Source organism: Atta cephalotes, assembly GCF_000143395.1.
Source record: "Atta cephalotes unplaced genomic scaffold scaffold00089, whole genome shotgun sequence".
NCBI lineage: Eukaryota > Metazoa > Arthropoda > Insecta > Hymenoptera > Formicidae > Atta > Atta cephalotes.
Genome location: NW_012130153.1, coordinates 557,699 through 571,506, shown reverse-complemented (window position 1 = coordinate 571,506; position 13,808 = coordinate 557,699). Strand labels below are relative to the sequence as shown.

At 30.8% G+C, this 13,808-nt stretch overlaps 3 protein-coding genes across 3 annotated transcripts; 2 read left to right on the top strand and 1 right to left on the bottom strand.

Annotated features, from left to right (window-relative positions):
* The first annotated feature begins 679 nt into the window (after window positions 1–679).
* Window positions 680–3,509, top strand: LOC105624812. Its single transcript, XM_012206163.1, has 6 exons — window positions 680–839; window positions 1,146–1,298; window positions 1,378–1,617; window positions 2,474–2,878; window positions 2,965–3,231; window positions 3,319–3,509. The coding sequence occupies exons 1-6, from the start codon at window positions 680–682 to the stop codon at window positions 3,507–3,509; spliced, it is 1,416 nt and encodes a 471-aa protein (XP_012061553.1).
* On the bottom strand, window positions 3,443–6,795 carry LOC105624813 (TGF-beta-activated kinase 1 and MAP3K7-binding protein 1-like). The gene is made up of 7 exons (XM_012206164.1): window positions 6,705–6,795; window positions 5,260–5,497; window positions 4,989–5,121; window positions 4,681–4,921; window positions 4,353–4,609; window positions 3,813–4,263; window positions 3,443–3,486 (listed from the first exon to the last, which is right to left on the bottom strand). Exons 1-7 carry the CDS (start codon window positions 6,793–6,795, stop codon window positions 3,443–3,445), a joined length of 1,455 nt encoding a protein of 484 aa, XP_012061554.1.
* A 2,086-nt stretch (window positions 6,796–8,881) lies between these two features.
* On the top strand, window positions 8,882–11,687 carry LOC105624811 (ATP-dependent RNA helicase abstrakt). Its single transcript, XM_012206162.1, has 10 exons — window positions 8,882–8,923; window positions 9,073–9,340; window positions 9,429–9,774; window positions 9,884–10,017; window positions 10,113–10,269; window positions 10,352–10,514; window positions 10,597–10,897; window positions 11,065–11,214; window positions 11,289–11,471; window positions 11,551–11,687. The coding sequence occupies exons 1-10, from the start codon at window positions 8,882–8,884 to the stop codon at window positions 11,685–11,687; spliced, it is 1,881 nt and encodes a 626-aa protein (XP_012061552.1).
* The last annotated feature ends 2,121 nt before the right edge of the window (window positions 11,688–13,808 follow it).

Sequence of the window (13,808 nt, the reverse complement as noted above, 5' to 3'; positions counted from 1 at the left end):
GAGAGAGAGAGAGAGAAACATGTGTTAGACCGAAAAAATGCACTAAATTGTATCATTATGTAAGAATTTATAATGCGAGATCGCATCATTTCCATATATATAGATATTAATTTAAATCACGTGTATTTTGTATCGCGAAAAAAAACGTGTTCTCGTACTTTGGAACGATTCAAATAGAAAATAGCGAAACTTGACGCTATTTCTAGATGTAAAACATTTTTACATTAAAGTCAACGTTTTTTTGTATAATTTTTAGTGTTTTCATATATAATAATGTGAAAAAGTTGAAATAATACGCAGAAAGAAATTATTAGTTGAGAACTTCGATCTACCATTAGTACCTTATATCTCCTGTATATTTTTTACATTAAAAAATAATAAAATAATAATGAAATAATATTTGCGTTTTTATGTCATATTCAATTCAAATGCGCGAAATTCACATCAATAATTCATTCAAGGATTGTGAAGCTGTCGAAAAATCGAACGCCGCTAAATCAGATGTTCAAACAAATAACGATTTATAGACATAGATAGAAATATCAATGGATTCGCTTCGCTAGACGTATGCGAATAACAAAATTTTTTATATTATGTTTCATATCAATTTTTATATAATATATATGTTATCAATGAGAACTTGAAGATCTAGCTTTATCAATTTTAAGACGATGTGAAAATGTTTCGAAATCTAAAATTGGTATTCGGAAAAATTCAGCACGCAAAATCTTTCTTATGTGGACGCCGATATCTACAAAGTTTGAGAGAACCTTCCCAACCTTTAAAACGATGTCCAAAATGGGTTTGCGTAGAAGATGCAATAAAAATCATAAATTCAGGTATAGCCGCATTATCTTTTAAGACCAATATTTATTTTATTTTCTATACAGAAAAGAATTGTTTTTCCAAAAACATTTTTAATTGACGTTTAAAATTAACAATTTGTTTAGAAAATTATCTAGATTCGTTGAATTATAATATTTAATATAGTTTTAATTTTTAATATAATTATTCTAATTTTTTAATTTTAATGTGTGAATAAAAACTATGGTAACTTGAAATTTTTCTTTTTCATATATTGTTACTACATAAATGCTACTACAAGATAAATAAGTTTATTATAAATAAATTATTTTTCTTCCCAGAGCATTTAGTTTTCATACAGGGTGGTGCAGCTACGCCAACGGAATTAGTGCGTGCCATGACCGAACACGGAGTATGCAATAATTTGCGTGGAATCAGATTAATACATATGAGTCTTGAAGGAGATATGCCATTCATCAATTCAGAATTTGAAAGTACTTGCATTAATTAATCCCATTGATAACAATGCCTGAGTGAGAAATAAATAATAAGATATCTGCGATGATGTTTAAGAACATTTCAGATCCGTCAGTTTATATGTGGGCACTAATCTTAGAGAGGCAGTAAATGAGGGACGAGCAGATTATATCCCAATATTCCTACATGAGGCACCAAAATTGTTCTTTGAAAAACGAATTGTGCCAGATGTTGCGCTAATTCATGTGAGCATGCCTGACGCGCGTGGATACTGCTCGCTCGGTGTGAATGCGGATTGTACCTATGCCGCGATTTGCACAAGCAAAATCCTCATTGGTCCGTTTTAAATTAATAATAATGATGATATTGTTAATAATAATCATAATAATTGCTAGACTAAACTATCTTAATATACAGTGTCCCGAATTTAAATGGCCAAACTTCGAAAGCATATAGGAAATTTATAATTAAGAAAAAAAGTCCTTTAGAGACATGCTCGTTTTTGCTTCGTTTTGGAGGAAATCACAAAAAAAGATAAAACATAGTTTTCATTTTTGTATCCATTTATTACTTACACTTATTATTCACACTTATTCACGTTATCTTGCTTAATGCAGATATTAATCAAAATGTTAGCCTTTTGCAGGGCATATTTCATCTTGAGCTCCTGTTGCAGCTAAACGCTGATCTGGAACATAATGACTTGCCGATCCAGTACTTTTCTGTTTGGAAATCGGCGAAAACGTACATTCTCGTACTGCTTCTGAAACATTATCGTTGAAATCGTACACGAAAACAATAATATTTCGTTTTAAAAATTTTATTCCGCTTTGAAAACAATAATATCCGAAAATTACGTTTTATCTCTCGATTTCCCATACGCTCCTAAAATTTGGTCATTTAAATTCGGAACATTCTGTGTACGTGATGAGAGAGAGAGAGAGAGAGAGAGAGGAGGAGGGGGGGAGGGGATCTGGAAGTTAATCTTCAATATTATGTCTTTTGTGCTGTACTATGATATTAATATCTACATAATTATCTATTAATACCTAAATAAAATTTTAAAATTATTATGGAAGTGCCGCAAAAGATTTAAATTTAATAAATGTATACTAAAATTTTAATCTTCTGCATTTCAATTTTCCTTCAAAATCGGCACGAACTTTCCGGACAATCCAATATTTCTTTTCAGCGCAAGTAAACGAGCACATGCCGAGGACGTACGGTGACACAGTGATACATTCGAGTCACTTTGATTGGGCGGTGAGATGCGACTGTCCTCTGCCCTGCGTGATTTGCCCAGCGCCTAACGATCTCGAACAAGAGATAGGTAAAATTATCGCGCAGAAATTGATTGAAAATGGAGCGACACTGCAGCCCGGCATCGGCTGCATCCCTAATGCGGTGCTCTACGCCTTGACCCATCACAAAGACCTAGGCTTACACTCTGAAAACATTAGCGATGCGGTAGTCGACTTGGTCCAGCAAGGTGTCATCACAAATACGTGCAAGACCAAGCACAGAGGACGCATAGTGACCTCCTTTGCCGTCGGCTCGAAAAAATTGTATGATTTCCTGCACAACAATCCAATCATCGGTAATTATGATCAATTGGTTTACTTCGATAATTTTAAAAAAGAATGTTTTCGTGTTATTTTATAATTGTAATTATTGTAACGCAAGAAATGCTAGCGATCAATTACGTGAACGATCCCAAAGTTATCGCGACGCAGCCGAAAATGACGGCCATCAACTCTTGTATCGAGATGGATCTCACCGGTCAGGTGTGCTCAGACAGTTTGGGTTGTAAAATATATTCCGGCTTCGGCGGCCAACTGGATTTTACTCGAGGCGCAGCGATTAGTCAAGACGGTCTTGGAAGAGCTATTATCGCGTTCCCCTCAGTTACCAGACAAGGGGAGAGTAAAATACAACCGGTGTTGAAACTTGGTATAAGACTAGCAAACAAATGTTGCGAGATAAATTTATTTAATAATTATTTAATAAATCTATGATCTATTAATGTCTTTTATACAGGAGCTGGAGTAGTGGTAACAAGAGCTCATGCGCATTATATAGTTACGGAACACGGAGTGGCAAATCTTTTCGGTAAAACCTTACGACAAAGGGCGAATGCACTGATCGAAATCGCGCATCCCGATCACAGAGAATGTCTCGAAAGGGCTGCATTCGAACGCTTGAAAGCTAACCCAACGAAATACTTGTAATGCTTATGATATGTAAATACAAGTCGAGTAGTAGTCAAAGTCTTAGTCTGGTAATAAATTTTGATAAGAATACAATAATACTACGTTAGAAAATTAATAAATTTTATATTTCAATAATAAATATAAATACAATCTCAAAGTTAAAAATATATGTTGCAATGATAGGAACATTCATGTATATTAACACAGTCACAATATGATGATCTCAATTTATATATAAATACAAACATATAATTTGTAAATGAAGTATTCAAAAATATATTTTACATCATTTAAAATAAACAAAATGTTAAAAGTCTATACCTTCCGGTAGAGTTCCCTCTTTTCTTCTCTTTTCAACATTCTCATAATATTCAGAAAAATCTACATAAGGCTTAATTCTAGCATTTCGCTCCGCTATTCTAGTACCAGGCGGATACAAATCTGATGTTGTTGATGTTTCAGTTGTCGATGTATCGACATTGTCATCTGTAATACCTGTGCTGGTACTCGATAAGTCCTCGTTATCCAGCATATTAATTGGCGCAGTTTGCACCACGGGATTAAATCTGACCGAATGATCGGATCGATTGGTCGGACTCTTTAGTGCGTGCGATAGCGGGAAGTTGAAGTTCCGCACTAAAAGAGTTATGTCGTCACGCTTGCCAGTGGTCATAGTATTCTGTGTGTTGCTCATGTTTATATCATGATGAATTCTCACGACTTTGTCGACCACCGCCTGAGCGACTCCAGTTAAAGTCGATTGTATTCGAAACTGGATATTTTAAAATGAATTTATATATTTTAATTGTCTGTTTTAATTAAGCTTTATATCAAGATTTATTTAGACTTTAAGTTAATTACCTGCTCAACCGCTATCAAGGCCAATTCTTTATTGACTTGATCTGTTCCGGTCGCTTCTTCTAATGATTTATATAGGCCACGCGACATAAGCAATAAAAATCTACAAGATTCGTCGAGCTCGATACTTCCGTGGATTTCTGGTTCAGCAATGATCGGTTCTGCCATGGAAGCTGTTAGTTCTTCGAATTCTCTGTATCCTCCCTTAACAAGATAATTACCAAGGCAACGTGTATTTTCCTGATTTCCAAGATGAGATCCTGCAATATACATTTCTATTATCAATCCTTTTTTTTAATTAAAATAAATGAATAAGATACATAAAACTTACCTTGCCTAATTGATTCGACATCCAAACCCAATTGAGACAATCGCAAAAGCTCATCTTCATTTCTTAAGTCATGGTCTAAGCTTAATTGTACTACTCGTAAAACTTGATTGCTATCTGTTTTGCACAACAACGCCCTGCTGTCTCCAACATTCGCGACGTAAAGCTTCCCTCTATAGACTAAAGCAACCACAGCACTAGTACCAGCCGACAGCTCGCAATTTAGTGCGTTTAGTTTGTCAACCTGCAAAAAATAAATTGTAACAATGCATTAAAAAATGTAGTTGTACAATTTTAATATTATGACTAACCAAGTCTGGAAATTTTTGATAAGTCTCATAAGGAGTCAATCCATCAGGTATATCAAATTGTAGACTGGCTCGTTCTGCTAATAAATCACCAATTGAATCTTGATATCCTTTCTCAACTGCTATGAATGCTTGCCTGTAGAACAAATACTTTACATATAGAAGATCTTTGACTGTAACACATTAGTTTATTTAGCAAAATACATGTTAAAGTTATTTTGAAATTTTATTCATATTTTTTATTTAAATTTTTTCATATCAATGAAATTTTTACCGAAGAACTTCCTTTACTTCCTCGTCGGTTGATTTGCCATTTAATTGCCCAAGCAAGATCTCTGCAGCCATCCTTTGCATAGCAAAGTTGGCTGCCTTAGTACCTTCATGACCATCAAATACAGCATAAAGAAATGTAGAGTCATCATATTTACAATGAAAACTACGATCTTCAAATGGATGCTCTTCCTGTCGATATCCATCTTCTCGATAGATTTGATTAGTAGAAAAGCCTACTCCTGAAGTATCATATTATATAAAATCTGCTATCACATTCTAATAATTCTACTGTATAAACTTTGTATATAATTATTATTTGATTTGATATATTAATTATTATTTGATTTGATAAACTAAAATATCATAATTTAATATAATAATTTCATATAATAATTTTTATACATATAATTTTTCAACATATTAACATCTTTATAATATGATTTCTGATTGAGCACCAAATTATTAAAATTACTTGTCAATTTAATTAGCGATTACTAAAGAAGTTTAATTGCGTAAAAACAATTTGGTGCACAGTTTGAAAGATTACAAATATAGTATATATGCAAGTACATATATAGTATATATAGTAATTCAAGATTGAATTATTTTAAGTCATCATTAAAATATTCAGCTTCGATCGTAAGCCCCAGACACAATGTGTAGGAACAGCGATAGTGATAGAATAACACGATTTCAACTTATCAGAAACTGTAACTATATTCCAGTGTATCTGATTTCTGATAGGTTTAAAATCTTATTTCTATCGCTATCACTATTCCTTTGCATTGTGTCTGCGACTTTATACGTCTTTAATTTTTATTATTGATTATGTTCTTATGTGGTCTAAAATAAAGTTTTTTAATATTGTTTATAATTTTTATAGTTATTGATTTTCATGTAATAAAAAAGAGGTTTTAGTACATATTGTTAATTAATCAATTTAAAATAAAATATTCATTAGTAAGGCAGTGAAAAGTTATTAGGTACAAGTCAATGTGAATAGTGTGCAATCATATTGTATGCTAATAGGATCCTTTCTAATAAAACATATTAAAACCTATTAAAACATAAATACAATGTAATTAAATGTATTTTTTATTCAAAATAAAGTCTCAAGACATAGTTTTCATGATTATTTTTCATGACAAGTCCAGACAAAGATGACAAATATTAATAACAAAAATAATTAACGTATACTGTCTATATAAATCTAATAAAAGTATTAGCAAAGAGTTGTATTGTTTTTGAATTACTTGTTAAAAAATATTGTAATTTATCAAATCAAGTAATAAATCAAGTAATAAATCAAGAAATAAATCAAGTAACATACATTTTCTACCAAAAATTAGCTTTGCTGAAAATGTTAATGTTATTGTTACTTCTATTGTGTTAAGGTTATTGTTAAATATTTAATCAATAATTTTAGAATAACAAAGAAAAATATACCGGACTGTTTGCAAACTGGTAGATCATCCGTCCAATTATATTGACTGTCCTGAAAGAGCATCGAAACTGGACGTTCCGCACCTGCAGACATTCTTTTTTTTTATTTTACTTCAACTCATGATTAGCGAAATGTAACAAAAATTATTTTGCACAATCTTGTATGATGAAAACCAAACAAATTGTAGGTTGGATAATAATTCAGTATAGCCTTTTTCAATTCCAATCTTGATGAAATTAGATTCATTTGTAGCGTTTTTGCGCGAAACAAACTTGGCAGGTAAAAGCGTCACTCTGTCCCGCAAATCGAGATTAATTGTTAAAGTTCATCACTGTTAAGTTAGGATTTCAATTTAATACCTTCATCTTCTCTGTTTTTATTGGTCTTAATATTTTCTGTCATATCGACGCAATGTTGCTAAATATCAGTGAAGAAATTTCCCTATTAATATATACAAATTTCCCTATTTTTCCATAATTTTTGGTTTTTAAATTAATAAATTTTATTAAAATAAAATTGTAAATTATTTTTTATTAATGTATCACTAGTATATTTACATACTCGTATTCATAGTCAGGCCTTATATTTAAGGCTTCCTTAAATTTATCTTTAGATACTTTATGAATTATTTCATTGGCTGCTGAACATCTAAAGATAAATTTAAAGAAGCCTTAAATATAAGGCTATGAATACTGAATATAATTCAATTTTCATGGGCCTTCTACAATAAGCCATTAGTTGTAAATCAGAAGATGGAAGCTAAAAATTGATTGAAATCGCAGTCATTAATTTTTAACTTGCTTCTGAGGATCGATTCTGTATCCTGAAACGAGGTGAAAATTACAAAAGTGAGCGAATTTATTAGCACTACTAATAATTTCATTGCTCTAATAAATTTGCTCACTTTTGTAATTTTCACCTTGTTTGAAGATACAGAATCGACTCTCTGATTTATGACTAAAGGTGCATTTTCACGAGCTGTTCTCTTCTTTTTATTATTTGAATGGCTCCTGCCTCTAATATTGAGAGGAGACACGGCCAGATCACGTCAAGATACGAGCTGCTCAAACTGGCCATTTCAACAACAAAAAAGATCACGTGACGACTTTTGTCGCAAACATTTAGAGCGACAATATTATACAGAAGAAGGACAAGAACGTTAAATTTGACATTTGAGCGACAGATTCGATATGTTGTTTGTATTTTTCATGTATCATTTGCAATATTAATACGCTGAATTAAAACAGTGATTAGATTATTCTGATTGCATCGAATCTTCTATTTGGATCAGGAATAAAAAAGGAATAAATTAGGTTATATATATCACAGTCAATGGTGATCAATACGGTCGATACAGTACATCACACAGTACATCAATAGCGTTTGAACTTGTAATTGAAACTGTTCAAACTATAAAATTTCAGCCGCAATCATGAGCGATAAATTGTTTATTTTAGCAGCATGTGAAAATGTATCTTATTAGCTTATTGTAGAAGGCCCATTAGCGACATCGCTCTCTTATTGGCTCCTACACACAGCTGCATATCTATTCTCTCTCGCCACTGCGTTATAATGACAACGAAATTTGACAAATAATAACGTAAATATATCAAATTTAATGTACATATTTTTTAGTTAATATAATTAATATAATTATATATAACTAAAAAATATATAATAAAAATATAATAATGGTAAAAGATATAAGATAAATATTTTACCAATATCTTAAGTCCCGACCTGTAAAACTTAATAGATGATTAAATACTTGGCCTCCTTTGAGTTATATGGTTTATACTGTTTCAATACAGTAGCGGGATTCTCTAAACGTTTTATTAACAATTATTACTATCGTTAACAAGTGACAGCCAATCGTGTTGTCTTCTAGGATTATCTTGTCATTGGCTATCGCTAGTTAACGATAGCGACAATCATCGATAAGACGTTTAGAAAATCCCGCTATAGACCTCGAGGCATCGAAAGCAATGTTTCTGAACGCAGCTGTGTCATAGATGACCGATCCTGCTTTTGTTTTTTTCTTCAGTATTTTTGTAGTACTTTTAGTGTAATACTTTATAGTTACATAGAATAATAATAAAATACAAGTAATTAATGCTCTAATATATCGCAGTATAATCTTCTTCCAATAATCTATTATAATAAGAATATTTCTACAATGATGAATCAGGATAATCGGGATAACAACGAATCTTCAATAAAGGTTAATCTAGAGATGTTTACGAATATTTTTAATTTTATAACCTGTGCAATTTGTAATGTAATAAAATCTTTACATCTTCAAGTATTTTTTAAATATTTTATTTTTGGTATAATGTATATTTCTTTACATCATCTATTGCTTTGAAACAGAGATATAGAAGGAAAGAAGAAGAAGACAGCCCTTTGGATACTGACGACGATTACGAACCATATGTACCTGTTAAGCATCGTAAAAAGCAATTGCTCATGAAACTGGGTAAACTCGGACAATTAAAAGAAGAAGCTACTAATGGCATCGGGAAGAGTAGTAGTGAGAATGAGAAAGATGATGCTGACAATGATGATGGACAAGTTTGGGGAAGGAAATCAAATATCTCTCTTCTTGATCAACACACTGAATTGAAGAAATTGGCTGAAGGTGCAGAATCTCCATGAATAGAGTTTTAATAAATAATGAAAAAGTATTACAATTTAATTAAGACTTATTCATAAAATTCTGTTAATAGCCAAGAAGGAGAGTGCCATGGAGAAACAATTGAAGGAGGAAGAGAAGATTTTGGAAAGTGTGGCTGAGAATAAAGCTCTAATGGGTGTGGCTGAATTAGCCAAGGGTATTCAATACAAGGATTCTATCAAGACCAATTGGCAACCACCAAGAATGATACTTAATCTTGGTGAGATGCGTCACGAGAGAGTACGTAGAAAGCTCAGAATACTTGTGGAAGGTGACGAAGTACCGCCACCCTTGAAAACTTTTAAGGAAATGAAATTTCATAAAGGAATTTTATATGGATTGGAACAGAAAGGTATCATCAAGCCAACTCCAATTCAAGTTCAAGGAATACCCACAGTGTGAGTCTCCAATTGATATTATAATTGCGTTTATTATTCTTATTAATTGTGTAATACATTCAATTGTGTAATACATTCAATGAATAATATAAATGTTAAATATGCACAGGTTGTCTGGTCGCGACATGATTGGTATAGCTTCCACTGGTAGTGGTAAAACGTTGGTGTTTGTTTTACCTATCATTGAATTTTGTCTGGAACAAGAAATTGATATGCCATTCATTAAAAAGGAGGGACCTTATGGTAAATATTTATAATAATAAATAGAATTATCAATATTTTTATATATATATATATATATATATATATATATATGTTAATTATTTTTTATTTCATAGGCTTGATAATATGTCCTTCAAGAGAATTGGCTAAGCAAACCTATGACATAATTCGACACTATACCAATAGCTTAAGACAAACGGACTGTCCAGAGATACGCTGTTGCTTGGCAATAGGAGGTGTGCCAGTTTCAGAGTCATTAGCTATAATCAACAAGTTAGTGATTATTATTGTTAATTATATTTTTCATATTTTTATCTCTAATATGTTGCAATTTATTTTTTATTATTATTCATAGAGGTGTACATATAATGGTAGCAACACCGGGACGATTGATGGATATGTTACATAAAAAGATGGTTACTTTAAGTGTATGCCGTTATCTTTGCATGGACGAGGCAGATCGCATGATAGATATGGGATTCGAAGAAGATGTTCGAACAATATTTTCTTTCTTTAAGGTAACTAGTACTTTCTTGCATTTTATGCAAGAAAAGATTAAATATTTATTAAAATAATAATAATAACTGTTGCCTGTTACAGGGTCAGAGGCAAACACTTTTATTCTCTGCTACTATGCCGAAAAGAATTCAAAATTTTGCGCGTTCAGCATTGGTGAAACCTGTAACTATAAACGTTGGCCGAGCTGGTGCTGCATCAATGAACGTAATACAAGAGGTGGAATATGTCAAACAAGAGGCTAAGATTGTTTATCTCTTGGAATGTCTTCAGAAAACTGCACCACCAGTCTTAATATTCGCAGAAAAAAAGCGTGATGTGGATGCCATCCATGAGTATTTGCTTATAAAAGGAGTGGAAGCTGTTGCAATACATGGAGGAATAGGTACAATATTTCAGATAAACTACATTTTATTAAACATTAATATACTGATAAAATTATTGCAAGATTACTGATCAATCGTATTAATTTTTCACAATTAAAATATTAAATATCAATATAAATATCAATGTAAATTAAATATATTCATTCATTTTATTATATTTTTTCAGATCAGGAAGAAAGATCACGTTCAGTGGAAGCGTTTCGCGCAGGTCGAAAAGACGTACTCGTTGCAACAGATGTTGCATCAAAGGGTCTCGATTTTGCCGATGTGCAACACGTTATTAATTACGACATGCCAGACGACGTAGAAAATTACGGTAATATATACATGATAAATGAAAAATGGTAATTTCGAAAAAAAAGATGTTTAACATAATTTTATAATTTTTAGTGCACAGGATAGGACGAACTGGCCGTTCTGGACGTACTGGTATAGCAACGACTTTCATTAATAAAGCAAATGATGAATCAGTACTGCTCGATCTTAAACATTTACTAATGGAAGCAAAGCAAAAGGTGCCACCATTCTTGCTGGAGCTTTGCTCTGAGAATGAAAAATATCTCAATCTGGGAGGTAAGATATATTTTTTTCTTTATAAATTTATGTCGCTATTTCTTGTAATTCTAAAGAAATCTTTCATGTTTTATCGCAGATGAACGCGGATGTAGTTATTGTGGTGGACTTGGACATAGGATTACAGAGTGTCCAAAATTGGAGGCTGTGCAAAACAAGCAGGCGTCTAATATCGGGCGTCGCGATTATCTGGCTAGTAATGCCGCCGATTATTAAGTGACGCATTTTAAAGTTGTATTTATTGTAAATATGTGTAGTACATATAGGATGAGTAAAAAGTTCCGGACCATTGAAATATTTCGAAAAAAAGATGTATTTTTTGGGAAAAATGATTCAGACAAAAAAAGTCAAAAGTTGTAAGGTTTAAAAATCTATTTACTGATCACATCTATTTGATTTTGGATGGCATCGCCAAGGTCAGGTCAATCGATTTAAATAGGACACCCTATTTTTTATTCCAGAATCTAATAGCTAATGACAAGAGCTTTTCAAAACACTATAATAAAGTTCACTTCCATTAAGTACTTTTCGTAAGTACTTAAAGTTATAAATAAGTATTTAAAATTTATAATACCGCTGGCATTATCATTACCCAAAAAATAATTATACATATCTAAAAAATATCCAACTAATCTAGATTTATAATATCTCTTAAAAATGAATTTTTAGCAAAAATGAAAATAAGAGGAATAACCTCCAATAGCTTGATCTTGATAAATGTTATTTAGATATGGATCTTGAATAATTTTCAAGAGATTTTAATTATTAGTCGGATATCTTGGGTATTGTTAATGCCGGCGATATTGTAACTTTCAAGCTTTATAATTCGAAAAGTACTTAACGAAAATAAAACTTAATTGTAGTGTTTTGAAAAACTCTTGATATCAGCCATTAAATTCTGGAATAAAAAATAGGGTATCTCATTTAAAAAAAAATCAATGTGACTTTGATCTAACCTTAACCTACTATCCAAGGTCAAACAGACGTGATCAGTACAAATAGATCTTTTAAAACTCTACAACTTTTGTCTGAATCATTTTTCACCAAAATGCTTTGTTTTCGAGATATTTCACCTGTTCGAGATATTTCACCAGGATTTTTTATTAACCCTATATATGAAAATTCATTCCTGTAATAATTAATGTTATATAGACAAGAGCAAAAAAATAAAACAAAACTATTTGAACTAAATGCTATATACAGTTGTTTATTTATTGCATTATCATTTTTTAGTCTTTAATTACATAAAAAAAATTTTGATAAATGTTTACAATAATGAATTCGACTCCTATCTTGATCTTGGCATGTGTTATCAAGGTCATGAGTGATCTTTAATAGATGTTAGTAAGAGCTTGTTACTTTTGTTAGAAAGTTATTAAAACTAACATTAGACTGCCGGCATTTTTTCATTAAAATACTGATTCTTTTTTCTTAAAAATTTTTTTATATAAGTAACATACACATGGTGCAAAATTTCGAGATTTATGCAGAACCATAAAAGTGGTTTTTTTCCTCGGTAAGGAACATACAATTACAATTAAATATAAAAAATATACAATTACAACTAAATATAAAAAAATGTTTATTTTGTCAAAAATAAGTTCTTACAAGAACAAAGGATTTTTAATTTAAAAAACAATATCGAGAGTTTTAAAATATTATGTTATATTTGATTCTTATGTGTCCTGTATACTTTCAATATTGTTTTTCTCAAAAATATTGTATTTTGGGAGTTTTTGATCTCGCTGATTCAATTCATAGATTTATAAAATTTCGAACTCTAAGAGCAATATTAACAATAGCAATATTAAGTGAATATAAATTCAGATTCTTTCCTTTAGTTCCTTTAGTCATTCAGAGCTAATGACATGAACGTAGAAAATTTATAGTTCCTTTTTAATTTTTCTTTTTTGTTTGGTTTTCAAAATTTATTTTTTATATTTTTTTTACTTTTTTTGTTTTATAATTTTTTTATGTTTTTATATTTTAATTTTGTGTATATTTTTCAATACTTATATATATACTTATATACTTATACATATTTCTGTATATAATATCTGATTTATATATACTTATATACAATTCAATACTTATATATACTTATATATTTATATATTTTTATATATTTTGAATAATTATATTTAATACAATATCAGTATTAAAAATTCACCAAAAATGGTGATATTTTAAACTACACTCGAAAGCCACAAAAAGTGGCTTTTCCGGCAGTCTAAAAGTTAATAAAAAAGTTACTGCATATATATATATATATATATATATATATATACTACGTTAGTTAAAGTAAAAATAAAAACTTTAAACTTTACGTTTAGTAGT

What these genes read in the sequence shown, in the direction of transcription:
- LOC105624812 (XM_012206163.1), top strand. Translation starts at nt 680, where the DNA reads ATGTTTCGAAATCTAAAATTGGTATTCGGAAAAATTCAGCACGCAAAA. An exon ending in CATCAATTCAGAATTTGAAA is followed by an intron (nt 1,299 to 1,377) that starts GTACTTGCATTA and finishes ATGATGTTTAAG; the next exon opens with AACATTTCAGATCCGTCAGT. An exon ending in GCACAACAATCCAATCATCG is followed by an intron (nt 2,879 to 2,964) that starts GTAATTATGATC and finishes TTGTAACGCAAG; the next exon opens with AAATGCTAGCGATCAATTAC.
- LOC105624813 (XM_012206164.1), bottom strand. Translation starts at nt 6,795, where the DNA reads ATGTCTGCAGGTGCGGAACGTCCAGTTTCGATGCTCTTTCAGGACAGT. An exon ending in TGTCGAATCAATTAGGCAAG is followed by an intron (nt 4,610 to 4,680) that starts GTAAGTTTTATG and finishes TGTATATTGCAG; the next exon opens with GATCTCATCTTGGAAATCAG. An exon ending in AGAGGGAACTCTACCGGAAG is followed by an intron (nt 3,487 to 3,812) that starts GTATAGACTTTT and finishes TCGTTGGGTTAG; the next exon opens with CTTTCAAGCGTTCGAATGCA.
- LOC105624811 (XM_012206162.1), top strand. Translation starts at nt 8,882, where the DNA reads ATGAATCAGGATAATCGGGATAACAACGAATCTTCAATAAAG. An exon ending in ACAACGAATCTTCAATAAAG is followed by an intron (nt 8,924 to 9,072) that starts GTTAATCTAGAG and finishes GCTTTGAAACAG; the next exon opens with AGATATAGAAGGAAAGAAGA. An exon ending in AAAATATCTCAATCTGGGAG is followed by an intron (nt 11,472 to 11,550) that starts GTAAGATATATT and finishes GTTTTATCGCAG; the next exon opens with ATGAACGCGGATGTAGTTAT.